Here is a 25,617-nt window from a genome sequence, read left to right as displayed (position 1 = left end):
GACAAAATTTTCAACCTTTATTGCTGATGACCATTTCCAGAGGCTGCTGGGGAAGTCACTGTTGCCCTCCCCCTACCCCCTGGCCTTCAAAACATGTAGCCAACCCCTCAGACTCTGCCATGAAGCTAGCCAACTCCAGCCTGTCTTCCAGGGCAGTCTGTCCCCCAAGTGACTGCCAACCTTGGCTGGGCTGGGCTGGGCTGGGTTGATCTGCTTGGGCCCTGCCTCTGGAAGTCATGGCACCAGCAGACAGGCCCAAGCAAGGTGAGGAGGCTGGGGCTGGAGGATTAGCGGGATCCAAGGCTGGGAAGGTCCAGGCCTCCAGGTGAAGTGGAGGCAGGCACACTGATGGCCGCAGGAGCGGGATCCTTCAGAGGGCTGTTTGGAGGGCCTGGGGGGCAGTGTCAGCTTTCTTTCCATGGCATTTTCATGTCGGTGTTATGTTTCTAACACAACTGAGAAACTGAAAGCTGGGAAAGCTGAGGAAAACCCTGAAGTCTCCAGACAGCAGTGAGAATGAGGGATGGTGGTCCGCCTGGACTTTCCCAGCATCTGGGGGGCCCAAGAAGCAGCAGCATCCATTTCTTAGTGCCCTGGCTGTACCCTTGAATAAGCAACAGCTGTGGCTCTTTGTCCTTTACTTGTCCTTTAGTCCAAATGAGGACTCATTCCCTGAGTGTTGCAAAGGAGTCCCCCTGGTCCCTGAGGCTGGGAGCTTCCACAGGACCTTCGAGTGGCACAGCTCCCAGGGGCTCCTTGGTTCTCAGGGTGACTGATGTTAGCTCTCCTGGCTCCAGGAACTTTGGAAGAATCTTTAAAAATACATCTACTTCTGTTTCTTAAATATAAAAATATTTATATTTTTTTGGTCACAGCCTGTGACCAAACAAGAACAGCAAGCCCTGTTCACACTGTCAGCAGGAGCAGCCCCATCTCCGCACTCACAGCCCCGCAGCCTGCGAGAGCAGGGCGTTTGCAATGACAGCGGGAGCATCCTCCTGCTGGGGACAGTCCGGGCACCCCAACGAGGCCTGTCACTGTCCCTAGACAGCATTGGTGTCACCAGGGCTGCTGGGTGGATGCCCATTCTGGGCCATTCTTCGAGTCAAGGTCAGAGGAACGACAATTCCTGACATGACCTTCCAGGCCCTTCCTTGGCTCTGTCTCCTCCATCGGTGAGGACGCACCTGCAGATGTCTCCATGTGCCAAACTCTTGTCTTCAGTTATGTCCAGCCTGGGGTTTGAAAAGAGCTGACAGCTCTCCTGGTTTCTGAAGACTTTGGGAGAGCAATCGGACACACACACACACGCACACACGCACACACACACACACGCACACACGCACACACTCGCACACACATGCACGTGCACTCACACCCACATGCACCCACATTGCATATTCATGAGGCAGCAGACGATGGAGCTGACGGCACTGAGGGTGTCTGGGCGCCTTTAGACACGGGATGTTGCACGTGGCCCGGGGCTCTGGCGGAGACTGCTGCGAGGCAGAGGACAGCTGTCAGGATCTCCGGAGGCGCACCTCATTCTGAGGGGAACAAGAGAACAGATGCGGGTGAGCTGGGTGGGCCCAGAAACCAGACACAAAGGCAGGGCCACAGAGCCTAAAACTCAGGCCCTGTCCCCCGGCACTGGCCCTCGGAGAAGAGGGGCAGTGGAGGGAAAGCCATGGAGCGCCTCCGAGAGACCCCACCGAGCTCCCACCGTCTGCCCTTGGCCAGCGGAGCGTCCCTGCCGTGAAGGGCCCGAGGAGCAAGCTCGACAGCAGGCTGGGGGGTAGGGGGCAGCGACGCGGGGGCGGCTCCGTTTCCTGACACCCGCTTCCCCAGGGCCCGGCTTCCCGCCTGGGCGCGGAGGCCGCTGCGGGGCCTGTGAACGCACAGTCACTGGGAGAGGAGTGGCACCGGGCCGCACCCTGCAGCCCGCCCCTGCCCACCCTCCGAGCTCTGCTGTGCCAGGGGGAGAGGGGGCAAGGACTGCAGGAAGAGGGGCTGCGGGCACGTGACTCCTGCCGGCCCTGGTCCTCTGCACTTGGCGAACACCCCAGCAGGAGGCTGGGAGGGCCCCCTGCCGAGGGCCTGGGGAAAGCCGGGCCCCCTTCCCCTGGGAGCCCTCCGGCTCGGTCAGCGCCCCGCGGCTCTCACCTCCATCTTGCTGTATATCCAGGGCAGGAGTTCAGTCACTTTGGTGTACACACCGGGCTTGTTTCTCTGGCCACAGCCTGTCCCCCAGCTGGTGACTCCGGCCAGGTACCAGCGGTTGTTCTGCTCACAGACCAGGGGTCCCCCACTGTCTCCCTGCAGGGAGAGGCCCACATCAGCAGGCGTGGAAGGGGTCCTTGAGCAGGACAGCTGGGCACGGGGTTTCCGCTCTGACCCCACACCTCGGCCTTCCCCATGCCCCTGGGTCCCAGAACCTGAGCCCCACCCACGAGCAGCCTCACCTGGCAGGAGTCTCTGCCTCCCCGGAGGTCCCCGGCACACATCATCCTTGGGGTGAGGTAACTGTCATAGACCAAGTAGTCGTTGCACTTCCTAAAGTCTATGAGGCCGACCTGCACCTCCCGGAGGAAGGGGGACGTCTTCTCTTCAGTGAGGTGTGGGGAGAGAGGATGGGAAAAGATTCAGGCTCTGGTCAGCTCCATGGCCTTTCGCTGCCCCTCCCAGGACCCAGTCTGGGCCTCCTGGGAGTGGAAGGCACCGTTCCTGGGGGTGGCCACCCAGGAAGTGCGGGCACACACACCCTCACACCACTCACAACTCACTACAAACAGAGACAGATGGACACGGACAAACTCACAGCCTGCCGGCGGCCTTGCATGCTGCACGGAGCTCTGTGGTATTCAGAGCACCCTCCAATAAATAACTTCATTTGTTTTCAGTAACTATGAGCTCTAAGGAGGCCTAGTTAACCCATGTGCAGATGGAGAAGTCCAGGCTGCAGAAGTGACCTGCAGTCACACAGCTACTCAGCTAGGGAGCCAAGGTCAGAAAAAGCCGCTGCTGGGCCAGTCAGCACTTGTCGCACTGAGCAGGGGAGCCTGGCCTGAGTCTCACAGGGGCCAGAAGGCTCGGGCACTCTCCTGCTGCATAGAAAAGCCCTACGGAGCAGACAACAGATAAGGTCACTTGGGGCCATGGTAACTGAGGTGAAACCAGGCGGGTCACCATGCAAACCACAACTCCCAACACCCCTCCCAGCCCATAGGAGCAGCTGCGGCTCCCTCACCAACCGTCACTGTAGGCCCAGGGCAGGCTTAGCTTCTAGATGAGATTATAGAGACCCAATCATAGACTCATCCTGCTCCCTACAAGCGTCCAATCTAGAGAAATGCTCCTCTCCTTTGAAGCCCCAAGCTCTCACATCCTGTGCTGAGTCCTTCCTGGCACCTCTGCCGAGATGTGGCTGGTTCTCCGTGGTATGTGTTCCCTTTGGTGCAGAAGCAATAAGCCCAACTGTTCAACTACAGAGGTTTCCTGGGGCCTTGGCTGGAGGCATTGCCACAATAACTGCTTTGACATACACGCAGGTATATAAAACACACGGTCACGCCCAGGCCCAGCCCTCATTAGATAGGCCCTTACCCATCTACGCCAACACAACACCCCCACTTGCCCACACAGACACACGTGCATACGGGCACACGCACGCTCGCACCCGCACACGGCCTAGCATCTCTGCCTCTCACCATCTGTCTCCTTGGTCTTGCCGAAGCCTGTGATCCAGCAGGTCTCGTTGAGGCTGAAGGTCTGTCCATGCATGGGGAGGCAGGCGGGGTGGATGTGAGCTGCAGCAAGACTCAAGACATCAGTGAAGGCTCGAGGCTGGAGGTCTCGGTGTGGGGTGGAGAGATGGGAGTACTAACGTCCTAGGAGCCCCTCCCTGCCTCCAGAGTGCTTCTGCATCTTCCAGGGCCTGGGGCTGACCAATCACTTTATCAAGGCCCTCCAGCCTTCAGGGCTGATTTCCCTGGGTACCACGTGGACAGAAGCTCCCCTGTACCAAATAGCCACCGAGAGTGGCTCTCCTGACAGAGCCTTGGCCCTGCCCACCCGTTGGAGCAAGGAGCAGCAGCAGGCTAAGTCCCAGGCGTTCTGGCCATGGTGTCTCAGTGGAGTGCCCAGCCCGGCCTGGGAGGACACCTGCTGGTGACCAGGAAGAGTACATCCTGGTAAGAACCTCTCCCAGCAGGGAGAGAACATCCTCCGAGGCATGGACCACAGAATCCCCGCTCACTTGCCCCCAGGCTCAGAAACAGTGAGGCGGCGCTGGCACTGGTGCTGGTGCCTATGACTCTGCAAGTGCCCCTGAGGGCTGCTGCTCCTAGATGGGGCCGGGCATGGACCACCAACCTCCAACTGGCAAGAACATGTGAGCTGATGGCTAGAATGCTGGCAATGTTCTCAATTGTTTGTTCTGCTCGGTGCAGCTTCCTGCACCTGGGATAAAAGTGCTCAACAAACTGGAGAGACAGGAGGAGGGAGAACGTTACATTCTCCCATCAACGGGGCTTTGCGCATTGGCGCCTAACACGCCTGTCTGCCAGAGTAAACAAGCAAAAAATAAATAAAGGGTGTATCGATTATTAACAAAAAAAGCAAAACATCACTTCTTAAAATATTCTATCCATGTTTTTGCAACACGGAGCCTTAAAAAGCTGTAACTGTTATATACTCCACTATGTTCATGCGGAAATTTAACTTCCCAGTGAGTTTTCACAAGTTTTCTCAGGTGGCTCTGTGACTTCCAGGTGCTCAGCCTGCAGGGTGAATGTAAGAAAATCTGCCCTGGCCCGGCCAGGCGTGGCTCAGCGGTTGAGCATTGACCTAGGATCCAGGCGATCAGGGTTCGATTCCCGGTCAGGGCACATGCCCAGGTTGTGGGTTCGATCAATGACTCTCTCATTATTGATGTTTCTATCTCTCTCTCCCCCTCTCCTTTCCTCTCTCTGACATCAATAAAGATATATTAAAAAGAAAAAAGAAAAGAAAAGAAAAGAAAAGAAAAGAAAAGAAAAGAAAAGAAAAGAAAAGAAAAGAAAATCTGCCCTGGTTCCCAAACCAGGAGGCAGGTCTCATGGCCCACCCCCGGGACCACGTGCATCGGGGCTGCGGCTCCTGCCCGGCAGGGCAGAGTGAGGGGGTGGCCTCTCAAGGCTGGGAAGGCCCGGCCTGGCCCTGCAGGCCAGCTGCCTCTTTCATGGGTGTGTGAGGGGCAGGCAGGGTGGGCGGGGGCTCCACAGACAAGGCTGGAGGACAAGGCCTTGCCCACTGGAACGCGGGGTTCAGGCGGGTGCAGCTGGGGGACAGCCCTGGCCAGCTCAGCCCTGCCAGGGCTTCCTCCTGCCCCACTCAGAGCTTGGCACTGACTCACCACCGCCCCCAGAGTTAAGGTGGCAGGAAAGACCAGCCGGCAGGCCCTAGCGCAGGAAAGGCCGGACTAACCAGAGGACCTTCCCGGGCTCCCAAACCCCGGCCGCTGTAGCTGCCCTCCCTCGGGAAAGCCTCCCTGTCCTGCCAGGACTGCCTGCCTGCTCCTGCCTGACCCACGGGCTGCCCAGTCCCCTCAGTGCCCCGTCTCTGGCCTCCCCTGGCTGGCTGTGTGGATGTCACCCATATGTCCTATTTGCAATTGCAACTACAGAGCCCACTAAAAAGTGGACACTCAGAATTTGAAAGTGAACAATTAGTGAATGAGTTGATGAGTGGAGCTCTTTGGCTTCCTCCTGAGAGCCTCAGGGGCGTTTCCTCCGTGTAGCCTCATGTGGCCCTTGGCCCCGACCTCGCTGCAACTGGCTGTCTGCATGTGGCCGCTTGTTTTCAGCTGCCGAGCTAGCAACTCGCCAGCCTCAAGCCGGGTGGGAAGAGCAAGAAAGAGCGAGCTCGGGAGCGAGACCCACCGGGATCCAGGCCTGGAGCTGTCGCGTCCTGCTCCGTGGCCTCTGGTAATTCCCTCTCTCTAAAGGGAATTAGCATCTCCTCATATGTACACTGACGCTGAGAACAGTGCCTGCTCCACGGACTGGTGAGCGAGCAGCTGAAATCATAGATGTGATATGCCTGCCGAAGTGTCTGGCCCCTGCTGAGTGCTCAACAAATACCAGTGAAAAAATTTCACCTATTTATATTGATTATATTGTATCCAAGCCCTGGCTCTGTCGCCAACTCGCAATGTAAGTTATGTCATTTGGGGCAAAGTTATTTCCAACCTTTGGGCCTCAGTTTCCCTAACTGTAAAATAAAGATGTTTTATTAAGTGATCTCTGAGCCTGACTCCCGCCCCACCGAAGCTCTGGGGCCCAGGACAAGGCTGGGCCCCAAAGGCTGCCGAGATGAGCCAGAATGGGGTGTGCAGGCGATGCACTCACCTGACAGGGTCAGGGGCTTGGAGAGGCGCATCAGCGCGATGTCGTAGTCGTCCTGCTCGTCGGTGTAGTTGCCATTGATGATGATCTGGGAGATGGAGGCTGCCTCGGGCAGCTGGTGCAGGTTGTTGGTGCCCGCGTACACCTTCCAGCCCTCCAGGATCTTTTCCCGGGTCCTGCGAGAGCCACAGGAGAGCATGATCCCATTACCTGCCTGGCGAGCCCACCGGCAGCAGGTGCTACACACAGGGAGCTGCGCTCGGAGCACCAGCATGGCTGCCGGAGAACGGCCGAAATGACCTCCGGGGGGAGCCCTCTGTCTTAACTCAGGGGTCCAAAACTGTCCCCTAACCTCCAAAAAGCCATCTGAACTGGCTGCTCTGCACCTTCCAATGGAAAGGGTCGGGGCTGAGTAGGATCTCTGAGCAGTCACCCACTGTCCCCTCTGCATGCCACCAAAGATCAAATAAGGTGGGCAGCACACATCTCAGCATTACTATCCTCAGCAGAGATGGCGTTTAGGCAGGACAAAGTGACCGCGGAGGACTCAGTGCTGGACAAGCCAGTGCCCCTGAGGCCTGCTCTCCAGAGCCCTTTCCTGCCCACCAGTTCAAAGTGACAAGCCTGGCTGTGACACAGCAGCTGGCTGCACCCCCCCCCTCCCAACACCCCCCCTCCAATTCTTGGGACAGTGGTCCGGAGTTCTCAGGCCCCTCCCCTGGAAGTTCCAGGTACGGGAACCAGCAGCTACAAACCCAACGCCTAGCCTTCAGGGGCAGGCTTCCAGGTCCTCTTCCTTCCCTCCTTACTAGGGGCCACCAAACAAGAGCATTTTCCCATTCTGGGCCTAGCTCAGAACAAGCACGCCCAACTCACACTCCCAGGACCAAAGTGCCTCCTGCCTATCACTGAGGGGGAGGGGCGGCCTCACGCCAGACCCTTCATGGAGGGAAGCGGCCTGCCTCAGCCCTTCCTGGTGACCCGGAGCCCCGGCAGCATCTCATCACCTGCCCCTCAGGCACTTACACAAAGAAGCAGTGGGCAGCAGTGAGCACCCACTGGGCGTCGATCAGCGTGCCCCCACAAATGTGGGTGGTGCCGTAGTGCAGACTGACTTGCCAAGGCCACTTGCTCTCTGGGGCCAGTGCCCCTCCCACGATCCGCCCAGTCATGGCCCTCAGTCCACAGTCTGGGGGGAGCAGAAAAGATGACCGGTGAACTCTGCTCCTCTCAGAGCCCTGCCATGCTCCCTGGGCCCAGGGCAGGCTCGGCAGCTAGACCTGAGGGCAGCCACCCACCCATGGACACCACTTCGCCCACGGTCTGCTAGGGCACAGCTATTTCCTGCCAAAACAGTCTCACATGGCAGCTAGATCTCTAGGATCATCCAGTGGGAAGTTTGATCCTAGGCAGGTTCCCCGTTCCTCTCACTCATTCATTCTTTCAGGAATTCAGCAAGTGCTCACTAAGTGTCCTTATGCTGGGCATTGTGCTGGGCAAGGTGGCAGGATTAGGGTCACGATGGGAAATCTCAGGACTGCTGTCAGGAGCTTGGGAAAGCAGATCAAGTCTACCGTGACCCTCAACTAACAGGCACTGTGCTGGGATCTCTATCACCTCCAAAAACAGAGGAGAAATAAACTTCTCATGATACAGAGGTGGGCTTGTGCCCACATGGTTCCCAGTGGGTCATTTAGTGCTGTTGGGGACCCTTCATCCAAGGGAACATTTCCAAGCATTTTCTGGAGTGGGTCATCCCCCCAAAATCATGTACAAGGAGGGCAGCCCTGAGAGTCTGTTCAGACGTATGTTCTTTTCTTTCTGAGGAGGAAAGTGAGGAACCAGAGGCGTCTGAGGGGTGGGCACCCCATGCATAGCACCGTGTGCCTGGCCCACTCAGAGAAGCACCCCCCTGGTTACTGCTGAGAACACAGCACACCCATGGACCAATTACCAACTTGGGCTTAGGGGTCAGGCCCTCGGTCAAATGCCAGCTCCTCACCTACCAAAGGTCTGACCTTGGGCAAAGTGAACGCTTCAGCCTCAGTACCTGCCTCGTGAGGGTTAAACACAACTGTCTGTAAGGAGATAGGCACAGTGCCTGGCACATAGCATATGCACAGGGAGTTTGACTCTGGATCTAGTTCTTTGTCTGTTGCTATAGGAGCTGTAAGTGGCCCAGACCTGCTCTCCAGCCCTCTGCCCCCACCCAGAAGCCAGAAGACTTGAATGGCTTCTCTGGTGTGAGCGAGGCTGCTGGGCAGAACGGTCAGGAGGAAGGGAAATGCTATTCTGGAACTGCTCCAGTGCCTCCCAGGAATCCTGGCCCTGACGCAGCCTGCTGGCTAAGCCCGTCTTCCCGGTGGACCTCCTGGGCCAGCCACCCCCCAGAGAGGTCCCATCCCTCTGCCCCTGACTCCCATCCACACAGGCCACATTCAGGAGGAAGAGCATCTTCTTACGGGAACACTGGAGAGAGACATACCGCTGGGAAGGGCATTCAGACCTGCGGAGGAAATACAGAGGTGGGAAAAGGCTACATTAGCCGCCTCCTCTAAGAAGGCTTCCCTGATTGAGTCCTGCTCAGTCCCTATCCCATTTCTTTTGCAATGGATCCAGCCCTTCTCATGCGTTCTCCAGGAATAGAAGGAGCTCAGTGCAAACCATCTCCACTCCTCTCCTCACCCCCACTGTCCAGTGGCAGATGACACACATTGACCAGATTCACATCCTTTGAACTCATGACTCTTTGTCCCAGGGTCTTTCCACAACTAAGCAGGTAGCCTACCACTCCCTGGCAGGTTCCTCGATGCTCACCAGCAACACTGCATGCCCGTCACCTGGCACAAAGTGGGCGTCCAGGGCGCAGCTCATTCCCATCCCTCCCCTTCCTCATTGCTCCCCTTCTCCCCCTTCTCTCGGAGCCTTGTTTTGTGCCTTCTCTCCTAAGCTGGAGTCCCCTCCGCCTCCCCTCAGCGGGCTTGGGGCAGGGCGGGCTGCAGTGCAAAGATGACATGAGATGAGGGGGCTCAGGGGGAGGCCAGTGCCTCCCAGACAGGCCCCGTGCCCCTGACCTTGGGCACCTGGCACTCCCCTGCTGCTGCTCCCCCCAAGCCCGCTCCCTGTAGCAGTGTTCACTCCAAACACCTGGATGATTGGTGGCCCCCAAGTTTATTAATTGTCTCTGGCAACCAGGTAAACTCTTGGGGACACCCCTGACCCCAAGGGGCTTTCTGCACCAAGCCTCCATAAGAAGTCAGGAGGCGGGTGGTGAATGAGTTCTGTCTCTGAGATGCTCCTCACATTCACAGTGGACTCCTGGAGCCTGGGTCCCCAGAAAGGCCAAGGGAGAGGGGCTCCCTGACTTCAAAGCCCCCTGAACCCATATTCCCCTGCTCATGACAGGCAGCCTGGCCCGCCCGCCACACCTGTAGAGGCTCTCCTGGATGGTGGAGTTGTATTCGAAGACCGAGAAACTGCTGGCAGCACCCCTATAGGCCACCTCGTTTGTCCAGTACGCACTGCAAGGGAAGAGAGGGGAACAGAGGGAGCCCTCTTGAGACGGCATCCACCCCCAGTCCCCCAGCTGCCTGCAGTCCTGGCAGCCCTGCTGACAGGGGCCAGAATCTGTCCCAGCCCCATATGGTCTGACCCCAACCACATAACCCTCACTGGCCCCCACTAGCCCCGTGTGCACATTACAGTGTGAGAATCTTGTGCTCACCTGTCAGATCTCAGACCACAGTGTGTGTAAGAATCACCTCAAGGCGTTTGCTGAGCAAATTCTAAGACCTGATCCCAGAGATTCTGAATTTGGATGCATTTTAACAAAAGCCCAGGTCATTGTCACATGCACACCATGGACTACTATCCATGTGGCAACTGTGTGCTTTTCTAGGACACATGCATCTTTACAGAAGAGCGGCCCTTGTGCATGCTGTTCTCTACCCAGGGACTCCTCCATTCTCTGCTCCCCGCCAAGTGCAGCCAGGCACCCTATCTGCTGTGCCCAGAGAGGTTCGCACATGTCCTATTGTTGCACAGGACATTAGGGCACTGTGCTATAATGATTGGTATCAGCCTCTGTCGCCCATTCCATACTAGAGGCTCTAAGGGCAGGGATCTTGTCTTGTTCCTTTGTGTCTGGGTGCCACGTACTAAAGCTCGGTGAGTGTTCTTTGAATAAATGACACTATCAACTGAAGCCCAGGGGAGGTTCAGACTTGCATAAGGTCACACAACTAAATGATAACAATGCCCGTGATCTTGCAACTAGACCACCCAGACTCCCCTTTCACAGGTGGGAACCCTGAGACTGAGGCAGGGACAGAGAACTGCTTCTAAGACCTAGTCCCCCAACCCGATCTTCTAGAAGCTTCTTCTACAGAGAGCCCACAGTGAGACCCTAAACCCTCCTCCCCACACCCTCACACACTGATGAACCCCAAAACTATTTGGCTTGAAAACACAGGCCAAGAGGGAGAATGGAGATGACTGTGTGGCCTGCAAATCAGGATCCTTTTCAGGTCACGTTCACCCCATTTCTCCTCCACCCACCAGATCAGCTTTGTTTAAAATCTTTACAGCCAAAGATTCTTATGACTACCTGGCCACGCCCCCCCATTTCCTTCCCATTTGATGAGCTCTAGCCTAAACCACGATGCCTCAGCTGGAAGGCCACTGAAGGGTATGCATAGCTCAGGCCTCTAGTTCCCAGAAGTGAGGAGACCAGAGCTGCTCACACGCCTTCCCACCTCAGAGGGCTAGAGTGACCATTCAATGGGACAACGGGCATGAGGCTGCTAGAATTCAAGGGTGTCCTGGGCAGTGACCTCAACCCTGGTCCTCAAAAGTCTTTTTAATATGAGGTCCCTGCAATAAGCCTGGGACACCCTTGCAAAGAGCCAGAGACATCCCTGAAGCCAGGACCCTAGGGCAAGGGTTACCTCTCAAAACCCAGCTGCTGGCAGGTCTTCACAGAGTAGGAGCTGTTCCAGCTGTCGCTGCAGACGGGAATCCACTGATGGGAGGATCCCGAGTAGACTTTAAGCAGAGACTTGTCCCAGTCAAACCTCACTGCAGGGCAAGAACGGGACAGAGCAGGTCCTCAGACCCTGGGAGCTCCAGGTTTGGGAGAATGAACTGAGTAATGCTCTGAGAGGCTCCGCCCTAAAGCTCCTCACTAAGGCCTGGGTAATGCCCAGGAGCTTGGCCCCAGGGCTGATGACCATCAGTCAGTGCTTAGAAGTCCAAGACACTCAGTGAGGGCAGAGCCAAGGCAAGGGGCTGGAGCAGGGCAGAGAGCTCTCCCTCTGACAGGACCCAGGGGACCAGGAGCTGTCACCCCTAGAGGGCAGTGAGGTGCCCACATGAGAGTGGCAAGCGGGGCAAGGTCTATGATCTGACTGAGTGCTCACTAGACAGGTTCAGTCACAGACAGACGCAGTCATGGGCAAGGGCACAAGTAAATGCTCAGATAGAATGGATGGGGCATGCACCCACAGACTCCCACATCGGGGCTATGCATGGACACCTGTGACAGCCTTGAGAGCGAGAGCCCAGTGACACCTCTGTGCTCATCTAGACCAGTCGTTTGCAAATGGGCATTTATGAAACTGTAGGGGTGGAAGTCAGAGGTCACATGCTGGGCAAAGAGGAGGGGCACACAGACTGAAGCCCAGAGAAGGTAAGTGATATGCCCAAGTCACACAGCACTCAAGGCCAGGTTTCAAATGCAGCCTTCCGTGACTAGAACCCAGGTCCTCCGATTCTCCATCCATTGCCCCTCATTCGAGTTTGCAGTCACTGGGGTGCACACATGCACACACACGCGCGCGCGCGCACGCACACACATGCACACACGCATGCACAGCCTGCTTACCACAGCCCAGCTCGTCGCTCTTCAGCTTGCAGTCAGCCACCCCGTCACAGCGCACAGCGTGCTTGGGGCAGCTCTCGGCTGCCTCCCTGTACTTGATCCTTGTGTGGCCCCGCCAGAAGTAGACTGGAAAAAATGAAGCAGACAGCGGGGTCACTGCCACCCCAGAGACAGGACACGGAGCAGCCCAGGCCCTGGGGGTTCTGAGACACCGACCTGCAATCCCTCTTGGACTCTGGGGCTCTCGTCCCCCATCTGTATGAAGAAAAAGGCTACTCAGGAATGCTCTGGAATACTCCAGAAAGCTCCTGCAAGCAGGGCAGCACCGGGCAGGCCAGAGCAGCCACCCAGAGGAAAAGAAGGAAAGAGAGGGAGGGAGGTGTGGGCGTGGGTACTATTTGGGAGGTCCCCTGCCCTATATGGGGCCAGAGCGGTGGCCAGGGAAACGACCTCCCCCCGTATCCCAGAGCCCTTCTGGCCTCTGTCTTCCCTGTGCTCCGCAGGGTGACAGCAGAGAAATTTCTCAATCTGCAGGCTCACACACACCTTCAACCGCCACCTGCCCTGTTTTCTCCACGGTGGTCCTTCCAGCCTCAGAAGCTCCTGGGTTGCCTTCCCCCCCCTCTCCCCGAGACAAGGAATGTCTCCTGTACTCAGTTTTTGCCCCATTCCTTGTCTTTATGCTTTTAAATGTCTTCCCACTAAAAAAGCAGCTCTGGATGCTGGTGCCCGAATGCATGAGCTTTACAAACCTTCTGTGAAATCAGACCCCTGATTTCTCCCTGTGTCTCTGACACCTTTCTCTTTCCAAACTAGGAACCGTGGCCCTCCTGGCTGGACACGCGTGCCCTTGGATGCCAAAGAAACCTGAGTCCTGGCTTCTCACTGTCCGTCGTCTGCAGCCGACTCCTGGCCCTGACCCCCACTTCTCCCTGGCCCCACTTCTCCGTCACCCAAGGTGAAGGTCACCCTTGGGACTGCTCCTTCCAGGTTTAGACACCGATCCCTCCTGCTCTCGTGGCTGTGCCCTTGGCTTCGGCGCTCTGGTGCGTTCCCCTGACCTGTGCACTGAACGGGCCGCAGTCCCTCGACGAGCAGTGGGGACAGCTCAGGACTGAGTCAGGCCTGGGCTCTACTCGCAACCCCCTGATATAGCTGCTCAGCGGCCACCTCCCTGGTGCTGGCAGGCCTACGGTCAGGGGACTGGAGGAGGTGTTGGGACCACGCCGAAAGCTCTAGCAGTCGGGCATTTGCTCCCGCTCTCAGTGGACCGCGGGGTTCACCTGGAGGGTGCCTGGTGTGAGGGGGGGAGAGCAGGGCAGAGCCCGAGCCCTGAGGAGGTTCACGTGGACACCCTGCTAACTAACCTGCGGGGGTCACACAGCTGGGAAGGACCAGAGACAGGCGCTCGCAGGGCTGTGTGGTGCCAAAGCTGTATCCCTAACGGGCACACTACCTGCTCCGGCACAACCTTTCTCCCACAGCCCTGCTGCCATCCTGCGTCCGCCACGCCCTGAATCTTGAGCACCATCCCGCCCCTCAGCCTGGCATTTACAGCCTTCTAGGCCTGGCCATGCTGTACCCAAGCAAACAGCCATCCCCCAGGTCCCCAAAGCACATTCTACTCTCTGGTTAGCGGCCCCCCCCCCCATGCCCCCGCCCCCTGCCACCTTTCCTGTAGCTGCCCCTCCCACTCAGGTGCCCTGTACCAGATGCTCCCCCATCTCCCAGGGCTCATCTGGCCCCATGTCCTTTGTGACTGGCCCCTGCCTCCAGGCCACACACCTGTCCCCTCTTCCTGAGGGCCCTATGTCTTCATCTTCCTCACCCCAGCTGCATCCCCACAAGATTGTACTCTCCCTGACCACCCGGTGTCCCCTTTTGCCCCCTCCCACTGCGCTGGGTTTGTAGTGGACGCCCTGACAGAGGGCCTAGGGATACATCCTGGGAATATTTTCCAAAGAGAGGGGGTAAATCGTGGGCATATTTGTCCCTGAACAATTTATATCAGTGATGGAAAATGCCTGGGAGACTTTTCTAATCAGGGTTTTTATGTTTGTTTTTTTAAATGACCCACATTTTTAGAGTGGGATTTTGTGCCAGGCATTGTGCCTTTATCTCACGTATTCCTCATAACCCAGTGAAGTCTTCATGAGACGTTACTGGGCACATAGTAGGTTGAATGAATGATGAATGAATGAATGAATGAATTTAATCTTACTCGAAGATGCAGAGCCGAGCTGAGTGGCGAACTAATCTGCTCAGGCGGCTGCACAGTGGGGACTCAAGCCCCGTTCCTCTGACTTCCCACACTTCACCCGTGTTCCAGAGGCGCCCGGCAGGAGTGGCTCCTGTCTCTGCTGCGTGCCCGTCCCCAGGCCCCACTCCGCGTCCCTCCGTTGAACTCACAGAGCAGGATGAGCGACACCACCAGGGCGATGAGAAGGAGAACACACCCGATGAGCGGCAGCCGCTTCTGGCCCTCCTGCCAGGTGAACTTGGGCAAGCTGGCACCTGGGGGCAGCAGCAGGGGAGCTGAGGTGCGGGCGTGAGGCGCGAGGAGCCCTGCCCTGCCCCGCTGAGCCCCCGGGAGCCAGTGCCCACTGCGCAGCCTCCAGTGACCCCGGCTTTGTCCCCCTGGTCTCTCAGCCCCTCCCCCATTTGCCCCAATGCCCACTGCCTTGGGCTGCATGTAACGATTCCTCCTGCCCCTACCTCCCAGGCCCCAGGGCGTCGAGGAGGAGCACAGCCCCAAGGCCAAGACTTCCCCTCCACCCACGACCGCCTCCCTGCAGGATGCCCCTTACCTGGGGTCTCCCCGGCGGCCCTGGTGGCTGGTGCTGATGCGGCAGGAGATGCCCGGACTGGTGTGGCCCCCACTGGTGTTGCTCTAGCCAGGTGCACTCTCCTTGGAGAGGATGCAGTGGAGGCTGGCCTGGCAGGCGACGACCTGCTGGATGACGACCTGGCGGGTGATGCCGGAGCTGGGCCTGCCCGGGTTGCCGACATCCTTGCTGGGGAGGCATTCTGAAAGGGAGTAAGGGCATCCCTGAGGCTGCGTCCTGCCCACCCTCCCAGCTGTGAGCCCTGCGAGCCAGGAGAACAGCTCTGAGGCGAGCGGCTGGGGGCACAGAGCCGAGGGACAGGACAGGAGTGTCCAAGGATGGAATGAAGCTCAAAGAGCCTGTTGTCCCCAGCTCCCTATGGTCTCTCCCTGTCACAGGGGCCTGCAGAGGTGGGCAGGGGGCAGTGGCCATCTACCTGGGGCTTGGGGGCACCTGCTTTGGCTACACAGGTCTAGGGACCCTCAAAGAAGAGGCGCCTGGGCTGGTTCCTCACTCTGAAGGTGGCTCAGAGATGTGGGTCCCTGTGGGGGACGGGACCGGCCTTTCTGCTCTCTTCACTTCTGCTCCCCACATCCTGCCCTTTCTTTTGTGTGTGTTTGAGCTTGTAAAACACTGGTCTTACTATGAGCTGTCATCAAAAAGTGTGAAAAGCAGAGCTTCAGAAAATCCCTGACCTGCCCTGTACCCCGACGTGTCTCAGTAACCCCGGAATTAACACAAGCACGCACACACACACTCATGCACACACACACTCATGCACACACACGGCTCACACCAGTACCCAGGGACATGGGAAAGGCAGGAGCAGGAGAAGGTCGGCGGAGCTGACCTCACCACCCTCAGACCAGATCCCTAACCTCACCCAGCTGCAAAATGTGCTCATTTATGTTTAGTGCTTCAGGGAACGAGCGCTTTGTGTGCATTTACTCAGTAACCGTCCGAACAGCCTGTGAGATGGGAATTCTCACAACCCCACTGTGCCGAGGCAGAGAGGCTCTGCAGCTGGGTCAGCTGCAGAGCCCAGGGGTGAGCCTGAAATCAGGTCCTGGACGCCACGCTCTGCCCACCGGGCTCGCGGCAGCTGGCCGCAGCAGGCCGCAGCAGGCAGCCAGTGAGTGCCAGCCCTGCTGCCACCTAGAGACCCGAGCCTTTGGGTAGCCTAAGCTGGAAGAGGGAGCCAGGGCAGCCAGGGTGGAGAAGGGCCTGAGCAGCCTCTGCTGGTCTGCAGGACCCAGTCCCCATCTCCAGTCTAGGCATCTTCTCACCCCCTGTGGCCCCTTATAGAGATCTCTTCAGCCTCCCTCACACCATCTCTGCCCCTTAAGTCCCCTCTAGAAGTCCCCGGAGCAGCTGGGGAAGCTGGGAACTGACCCGCACTGTAATTTCTGCTGAGCCACTGCCCGGCTGCTCAGAGGGCAGGTCTCCCAGGGGCGGCAGGGACGGTGGGGAGGCACAGCTCCGCTCGGGACCCCGCGCTGGGCTCAGTCTGCAGGGGTGTGCGGAGGGCCCTGGAGCTGGGCCCTGGCGCCTGTCTCCCTCCCTTACCTTCCACTGTGACCATATCTACCGAAAAGCGCTGGGCACGGTCACTAAGCAGGCCAGCTAATAAAATGTCCTCCTCATTCAAACACCCAGCCCACGTCAGCACCATCATCCCGACCAGGCAGACACTTTTAATTTTATTTATCTTATCCTCTGTTCTCAGAGTCAGAGGTTATTGATTTGACCCTTTCCTCATTTTGCAGAGTCTGTGGGATGAATTTAAGGAGTCATCTTCAATCCTGATCACAATCGGTCACCAGAGGCAGGGGCCCGGAGCAACTCTCCCAGCAGTCAGCGGTTCATTAATGACTGTGGGTGAATACATGCGGGTCCTGGTGCCCCAGCTGCTGAGCAGGGACACTCTCATGTGTATTTAGGAACCTGAAGGGCACCTGTGCCACTGCAGAGCCAAATGGACCAGAGCTCAGATTTCCCTCCCCTCATTCGCATTGTGCAGATTTCCAGAGAATGAAAACAGGGTAGCCCCTGGAAGCCTCTTGGGGGGCACAGGATTGGGTGGGGCAGGGCGATGGTGTGGCTCCGTGGAAACGTAGAGGGCATCACTGATCAGCTGAGCACATGGAAGCCAGGCGGGCAGAGCCCAATCCTGGGCCTAGCAGTGTGACCTTGGGAAAGCCACATAACTTTCTCTTTTTCTTGACCTGGAGAATTGGAGCAATAATCCTGAGGATTCAGGGAGATCAACAGGCAAGCTCTTGCCCATGCCTGGCACACAGCAGCTGGGCAGGAAGTGGCCATTCCTCTCCCCTTTCACTGGCACATGCACCGACTGCCTGAGAGGCAACACCATGGGGCATGTCCAAAAGGCTGAAGGGCACTGTGAGCTCAGCTTAGGGAGAGGAGAGGGCGCTGGACAAAGGCCGGACTAAAATCCTTCAGCGAGAGGGATGAGCCCGGCTTCCCACCAGTGCTGGCCTGAGCCTCAGCATCTGCCCAGGACCCTGGCATTGTGGCCCTCAACTGGCCTGCCAGGCCTTTGTCCTGTTCGGTTCTCACTATAAGTCTCCCCCAGCCTCAAGGAGGCAACTCTCATCACTCAATACAATACAATGATAACAGCTCACATAAGTGTGAGTTCACAGTACACTTCAGTGCCTCCGGCCTCATGAGGTCCTCACTCCAGCCCTGAGACACTGGCATTTTTAGAAGCACATTTTTACAGACGAGCAAACCCAACTGAGTGTAGATTGCTCAGAATCCTATAGTCAGAAATCGGCCCACTCCATGTGCGCCCGAAACCCTGCCTTCTCCAGTCAGCAGCCAGGGCCTCCCGACACCGTCTTCCCCCTGAGACTTGCGGGCAGTTGCTCGTCTGCACTGTGCCCTGGCAGGGGGCTCGGCAGGACTGGGGGCACCACAAGGAGCCTCCAGGGGGCTGGGGGTTTCCATGGGGACCTTGGTCTTGCTGAACTTGATGGTGGGAACCAGAGTTGGGCCTGGTGGCCTGCCAGGACCAGGCAGAGCCTGGCGTGGGGGAGCAGCGGTGTCATAGCCATCAAGGACTCTCTGAGGCAGCTGGGGACTCTGGGCAATGGCTTAACCTCTTCACACCTCGGTCTCCTCATCCTTACAGTGAGCCCATCAACCAGCTCCTAGTAGTGCAGGGACAGGTGGCATCCATAAAGTCAGGACTTGGTGACCATCAGCTGTGATGGCTGCTATTTGTCTGTTTGTTTGCTAAGATGCTGGGCTAGAAATGGAAAAATATGTGTTTAAATGTGACTTCACCCACTGCTAACTGGGTTACTTTGGGGCAAGTAAGCTCGCACTTCAGAGCGTCTTCACACGCTTGAGTGGAACGAGTCTGCTTCTGTCCCTCGGTAATGCAGATAAACATGAAGGAGCCTGGTCTGTAAATGTGTCACCGAAGTGAAAAAAATAGCCCATCAGGCACTTTACTTGATCCTATTTCAACCTCATAGCAGCAATTTGTGGTTGGTATTTTAAGCATCATTATATAGATTTTGAAACTGAGGTCCAAGGTGGTTAAGAACATGCCCAAATTCACTTCTCAGTTGGTGGCCAGGCTCGGGTTTTAGCCAGGCTGCCAGGAGCAAGTCGGGTCTGGGTCAACAGTCTCCAAGCTGGCCCACAGCACCTCCTTTGCTTCTTTGGGGTTCAGAGTTTGCTTCTCGCAAGCTCCTAGTTAGCGAGCTAGACAGGGATTACTATCTCCAGTTTATATACAAGGAAACTGGGGTTTGGAGGAGCTGCAGAGGGTGCCTGAAGCCCCTAAACTTGTGGTGACCTTGCAGGGGCTCTGTCAGTCTTCTGATGCCCAGTCAAGGGCTCAGGCCATCTCCACCTAAGCAGGACCCCGTAACCCTGATCGTGCCACCCCAGCATGGCAGGAACAAAGGAGCCAGCCTCAGAAGAGAGGCCTGAGAGGCAGGCAGAGGCCCAGAGGAAACGGTGTGGGAAGAGTGGGGAGGCTGAAGCTGCGAGAGGGAGTCAGACGAGAGGTGACTGGTGGTGCGCAGGCACAGTGGCACAGTGGCACGGCTGGGGCAGCCAGAGAGGCAGAGACCTCCTGAGCTGGGTTTGCTGCCTCTACCTGCAGGTGTGTCCCAACTGCCCACCCACGGGAAGCGGGGAGGAAAGGCCCTGGGAAGGTGAGCCCTGGGGTGCAGGCAGGGCATCCCCCTGGGTCCCTCTTCTCTGAGTCTGGAGACAGGTGGGACATGGAAAAGGGGACTGATCTTGAGCTCAGTACCCAGGGATCCAGAAGGAGCGGTGAGTAGCGCCCTGCCAGGCTCTTTAAAACCATTGGCTTGGAGCCTCCATGGCCCATTATAAAGTCTTCCAGGGTTGGGAAGTGTGGGGTGTGGGGATGGAGGAGAAGCGGGGGGTGGGGTAGGAAGAGCAAGATCCCAGAAAGAGCCAGAAGTCCTGGATGCCCTGGCCCAGTAGAGCGGGCACTGTGGTGTCAGAGCTGGTGAGAAGCAGGAAGAGAATCTGCGCCCCCAAGTCCCACCTGAGATCTGCCCATGTGGGGAAATGCAAACTCCAGCAGGGACAGCAGGATGGAAGGGCTGCCCGATGGCCAGAGGAAAACTCACTCCTGGATGTGGTCATCGGCTCCATTCCCAACTCTGAACCTCAGCTCAAACTGCTGCAGAAGCTAGGAAGGACTTTCTGGGACTACAGAACAGGAGACTCCACAGCCATCCTTCTTCACCCATTCCACAAACTGCCACCCACCTGCTGGAAGTTCCTCCTGATGTCTAACTTACAACAGCAGTAACTCATTTCCTTGCCCCAGTTCTTGGAGTGCGGTGCAGAATTCCAGCCTCCCTCCCAGAGGCCTGACCCCACGCTTCCAGCAGATACCTTGAGCACATGGGGAAGAAGGAAGGGAGGAGACATCTTCAAAGTCCCAGATAGAAGGGACAGACCCCAGACCAGAATCAGCCCACCTCCAGGCCTTTGCCAGTGAGCAGATGACCCAGGAATGGAGCTCAAATAACCATCTCCTGGGCCAGAGCCCCAGGCCCCCCACAACCTGCCTGCAGCCCAGAGGTCCCCCTGCCTGACTGGCAGCAGGTGAACACAGGAGTCAGCATAGGTGACTCTGGGCCATTGCCAAGCATTCTTTCCTGGTCCTGTCTGTTCTCCCACCCTCCCGGAGGTGGTCTCTGCGGTTACCCCCCGGTAACACAGTCCTGAGCCCTCACCGTGTCATGAACAGGCCTACACCCCAGGCTGTCACTGTGCTTCCACAGCTCCCGAGGTTCCCACTCAAAACTCATCCAGCCCCCTCAAGATGATCTGGGGCAGGAAGCGGCATGGCTGGAAGGCAGGGAGAGGGCTGAAGGGAGCAATTCCCAGCACTGGGGCTTTCTCCAAGAACTTGCCTGGACAAGAGTTAATAAGGATTATTATTCCCATTTTACAGACAAGGAAAGTAGAAGCCCAAACCATTTGTGTGCTTTATCCAAAGTTACTCAGGTATATCTGAGCACACAGTAGGGACGAGACCCCAGGCCCCTTGTGCCTAGTTCACCGCTCTCTGTGGCACAGCTTCCAGGGGTGGCTTCTCCACCCCAATGTGAGAGGGGTATTTGTATGATTTTCTATGGCACACTCTGCCCAGGGCCCTTACCTGGTGGAGAATGGGAGTAAGTCTACAAACCCCTTGGCCTCTCAGGCCTCCTGCGGGCCCAGCTAGCCATGCGGCGGAGGAGAGGCTGTGCTGAGGGACATCACAGCCCCTTGTGGGCTGCTTCATTGCAGCAGTTGTGTGGCCAGCCATGGGCTGAGCCCGGGGCTCCTTTGGGGACTGCTCTCCAAGCACAGGCAGTCCCCTGTGTTGTCTCTAAACAGTGTCCACCTGAGGCAGCAGCAGCTTCGACACTTCTTCATGCCCCGAGGGCAGGCCCACCAGGGCCCCTGCATGTCCAGCCCAAGCCCTGGGCCTCCCTTCATAAAGCCCCACCCCAGGGTAGGCTAGGCCCAGGCTGTCAGCCTTCAAAGGACCTTGAAAACTCTCTGGTCCAAATCTTTATCCTACTGATGAGGCAGTTAAGGCCCAGAAAGGCAATGAGACCTGTCTAAGGTCACATAGCCAGCTGGGGGCAGTGCCAGGACCAGGACCCTGGTCTTCTGGCTCCTGCCCCTGGGCTGCTGCAGCGCAGTGTCCTCCCGCGCCAGGTCCGTGTGCCAGGCTCTGCCAGAACAGTCCCTCCCCAGACCTAAGCATCCAAGGCAGCCTGTTCTCCCAGTGACTCTGAGTGTCATGGATGTTCAAAGGGGTGGGCACAGGCAGGACCCCAGGCTGACACCCCAGCACCCTGGGTTAGGCAGAAGGAAGTGCCCCCAAACCCACTGGAAGCACTGGGGGTACCGGGAAAGCTCAAGAGTTTGATGGGACCTGACAAGCACCCTTGCCTACTGGGAGCCTAGGGCACCTGGGCCGTGGCAGGGAAGTCCTGCACCCATTTCAGTGTGCACTGGCCGGGACTAAACTGCCTCTGTGGAGCTGGTCCAGGCTGGGGTGGGGTAGATCATGGTGTTTTTCCATTCTCACTGCTCAACTGAGGCTTCATTTTACCTGCAGCTACATGGGGCTCCTTCCTGCTCTCCCCTCCCTGAACCTAGAGAAACCCCATGAGACGGGCTCCCCTCGGAGCACAGGCAGATCCCTAGCACCTCCTCCCACCCAGCCACCAGCATGTGCACTGTTTACCCCCGAGATCTTGCTTGGCCTGGAATCAAACTGGGCTCCAGACTAAGAGCCAGAGCCACAAGACCTCTTCTGCTCCAGGTGTGGAAGACATAGGGGACCTAAGGGATAGTCACATCCCTCTCAGCTCCTTGATCTATATAAGAGGGGGTTGAACAATCAGCTGTTTCCCAGCAGGGTTCCACACAGCACTCAGGGTTGCGTGGAGAGGCCTGGGAGCCAGAGAGGTCCAGTTTTCAGTTGTGTACAATGGGCTCCACATAAGATTTCATTTCAGAAAAGAGCCTGCTGCTACAAAGAACCTGAAAATTGATGGCCTGGGTGAGTGCTGAAGTTACTTCTAGTCTGTATTGTCTCCTATGTGCATGAAAAAGCCTTGGCGTCCAGAATCGAAACACTTCCTTATCCGTTCATTCATACGCCCATTTTTCATTCATTTATTATTTATTCATTCATCAAATAGTCTAAAGAACATTGAGTGGCCACTGTTGCCAAACAAATAACATTCCATGGTCTAGGAAGGTACTGCCTCAGTTTCTCCCCATGTGCCCTCTCCGCTGATGCTGGTACATAACGGGGGGCTCCCTGGTCAGTACTGGTATTGCTTCCCAGTAATTGTCACACAAGCCACACTCCACCTGGAGGCCTCCACCTGGCTGACAAAGACCCCGGCCCAGAATTCCCGGGCAGGCTTCCCTCGTGCCTCCGCCCGGCACCCTGCACACCTGGCTGGGCACAGTGTGCCTCCGTTGTTGCTGCACCAAGAGGAAGCTGTTTTGCCAAAACAAGACACTTAAGCTAAGTGGCTATTGTTACATCAGCCGGCCTTCCTGCCTGGCACCCAGGGCCCCGTCCACGCACTCCCACACATTCACACTCACATTTGCCAAGTCACAGAACAACGCAGGGGGTGGCAGGGCGGGATGGCGGAGGTGGACGTCTGCTCAGCACCCGCGGCAGCGTGAGGCAGAGGCCTGAGGCGGAGCTGCGTGCCTGCAGGACAAAGGGCGGGTGCCTGGGGTCCTAAAGGCGCCTACACTGTGAGAGCAGGGGGATGGCAGAGTGACCTGGGCCTATGGGTCTGCCATCTCGGGGACCTGCCCAGCCCCCTCGGGAGGTGCCTGGTCCGGGCCATTCCTGGGACCTCCAGCCGTTCTCCAGCGCACAGCATCTGTGGGCTTGGGCTGCCTGAGAACTAGTTCCACCCTAGGAAGACCCACTCAACAGAGGATTGCTGCTTTCATCGAGGGTCCACTTCTGTTTTTCTTTAATAAACACTGCACTGCTCTAAGCATGAAGAACATGACTCATTTCAAAAAACACAAAACACATACTACTTTTCAAAAACAAATGCACGTACCCAGTGTGGTGCACCTGCAGTCCCATTCTATGTATTTCAGAGGCTGGTATGGGACCACAAAGGGGCCCCCAGGGACGGTCTGTCCAACCCTCTGACTGGTAGGTGGAAAAACATAGGCATGGAGAGGAGACATTCGTCCAAATGTTTAAAGGAGCCAGGGCTAGACTGTAGATGATGATGATATCAATAAATCTTGGCTCTCTATGAATCTGTCTCTGCCTCTACCTCACTCTCTGTTTCTGTCTCTACCTAATTCTCTGTCTCTGTCTCCACCTATGACAGGGACTACTCTAAAAGAGCCTTACATGTGAAACTATTCTAAGACTCCTTTAAGTAGATACTATTTTTATTCCATTTTACAGATGCCAAAGTCACAGCTGACCTGGCGCGCGGTCAGTGTTCTGTCCGCCACGTCCTGCAGCTCCTCTTTTGAATACAGGGGATCGGAGAACCTTCTCCACCCCTTCCCCAACATCCCCCTGGAGACCCACCCACTCACACAGGAGCTTGGTCTGGCTTCGGCCACTGGCATCACCTTCCTCACAGCTTCTGGGGCTGAGGAACAGATACCCTGGTGCGTTTCCCAGTCCCTCCCAGTCGGCCCCTATTCAGTGTCATCAGTGTGAAGAAACCGGCTGGTGGCTCCCCCGGCCCCCACCTGTTCTACCTTAAACAGGGGTGTCAGAGCCTTAAGCTGGGGAGCGGGGGCGCTCTTCTCATCTGACATGAGTTAGGCCAGCCTCCCAGAGTGGACGTGGCGCCTGCCACACCACTGGAACTTACCCACCAATGACAAGCCTGCTCTTCCCCCTGTGCCCTCCAGTGTCCTCCCATAGTGGTCCCTGACTGCACAGAGGGGCCTCCTAGGCCTATGTCCCCTTCACTCTGCCCGGTAACTGGCCCTTCTCACTCTCTGTGTTTAGGGGCCATCGCATCAGACTCCCAGCAAGCTACCGAGGAACATGACAGACTGTGGGTTCCGTCTCTCCGTGCCCCAGACAAACTCCATCTATCTGAACTTTATCCTTTTTTCTTTCTTTTTCTTTTTTCTTTTAAAAATTTTTTTTCTAATATATCTCTATTGATTTCAGAGAGAGGAAAGGAGAGGGAGAGAGAGAGATAGAAACATCAATGATGAGAGAGTCATTGATTGGCTGCAGCCCGCAACCCAGGCCGGTGCCCTGACTGGGAATCGAACCCCGATCACCTGGATCCTAGGTCGACGCTCGATCGCTGAGCCACGCCCGGCTGGGCTCACCCTTTTTTCTTACCAGAGGCTCCAAAGAGCCCTGCAGGCCTAGGGCCAAATGACCTTGGTGGGATGGAGACATGAACCAAGGAGACCAGGGAAGAGGGCCGGGGAGAAAGCCTGGGAAATGAAAGTCGGGATGGAGCTGATGAATGGCGGGGGAGATGGCGGTAAAGGTTGTAGAAACACATCCGGAGTCAGAATGGACCACAAGCCAGCTGTAAGCCAGAGCGTAGGCTGAGCTGATCTTTCTCAAACCCGGCCTTGCCCACTCTTCCCAGAGCCCCAGAGCCCAGTCACTTCAGTAAAGAGCAAGAGAAGGGGAGGGGCGGGAGGAAACAAGACCTAAGGAGAAGCCAGAGCTCAGGAGGAATGTCCCTCAAGAAAAGAAGGCCGAGGCACAGTTGAACAAAATCTTTGGACGCCTGCTGGTGTAGATGACTGACTCTCCCACAGAGCACCTCTAGCTGCTCTCTACCACCACCAGGAGCCTGAGAGGAAAGGAGCCTGAACTGCAGCAAGAGGAACTGTGGACGGACGGAAGGAAGCACTTCCCAAGCATGAAGATTATTAAGTCCGAAAATAAGTGACCAAGGGACACTGGAAAATCCCCTTCACTTTAAATGCTCCGAGTGGCATTTTTAGAATGGTACATGAGCCTGGTGAGGGGTGGCCAAGAAAACCTAGACGCCCCGTTAAAGTGCTAAGTTTCCGTGACTCTCAAACCAGCAAAGGTGGCAATCTAACAGCACGAATGTCCTGGCTGGGGTGCTCCCAGGCCACAGAGCGCGAGCCCAGCATTCAGCCACGCAGCCCTGAGGTGCTTCCCGAGCAGACCCCAAATCCTACCAGCCTCTCTCCTTCCTAGAAGAGTCCCTCCCTCCTAGGAACCATGATAAAAGGAGGCCAAGCGATCCTGATCCCCAGTGGCTTCAAAGCAGAAAAGGCAGATTCCATTTCCCCCAAACCTGAGGCACACCAGCGGCAGTGCCCCGCCTATCTCCCAGCCCTATCCCTGCTTCCTCATCTCCAGGAGCTTCTGGCCGTGGCCCAGGGACTCACCGGGCGGCTGTCCCTTTCCATGGTCTCCCAGGGAATGAGGCTTCCAAACTCAGCTGATATCGATAGGAAGATCCATGTTGGCCCCTGGCTTCCC

The 25,617-nt window shown here is 57.0% G+C and overlaps 1 protein-coding gene across 1 annotated transcript; it reads right to left on the bottom strand.

Annotated features, from left to right (window-relative positions):
- TMPRSS13 (transmembrane serine protease 13) lies at positions 1-25,617 on the bottom strand. Its single transcript, XM_081154420.1, has 13 exons — positions 25,524-25,617; positions 15,069-15,288; positions 14,671-14,775; positions 12,265-12,387; positions 11,330-11,459; positions 9,812-9,904; positions 8,846-8,889; positions 7,410-7,572; positions 6,387-6,559; positions 3,708-3,806; positions 2,463-2,605; positions 2,164-2,316; positions 1-1,547 (listed from the first exon to the last, which is right to left on the bottom strand). The coding sequence occupies exons 1-13, from the start codon at positions 25,542-25,544 to the stop codon at positions 1,521-1,523; spliced, it is 1,494 nt and encodes a 497-aa protein (XP_081010546.1). The 5' UTR covers positions 25,545-25,617; the 3' UTR covers positions 1-1,520.

Source organism: Miniopterus schreibersii (genome assembly GCF_964146895.1).
Source record: "Miniopterus schreibersii genome assembly, chromosome: 12".
Taxonomy (NCBI): Eukaryota; Metazoa; Chordata; class Mammalia; order Chiroptera; family Miniopteridae; genus Miniopterus; species Miniopterus schreibersii.
The sequence above is the reverse complement of the archived record's forward strand: the minus strand, read 5'-3'. Positions and strand labels throughout refer to the sequence as shown.

Excerpts from the sequence above, each read along its gene's own strand:
- TMPRSS13 (XM_081154420.1), bottom strand. The coding sequence starts at position 25,544 with ATGGAAAGGGACAGCCGCCCG. Across the intron at positions 9,905-11,329 it reads CAGCAGCTGGGTTTTGAGAG|TGCGTACTGGACAAACGAGG; the intron begins GTAACCCTTGCC and ends CTTCCCTTGCAG. Across the intron at positions 2,317-2,462 it reads GAGGCAGAGACTCCTGCCAG|GGAGACAGTGGGGGACCCCT; the intron begins GTGAGGCTGCTC and ends CTCTCCCTGCAG.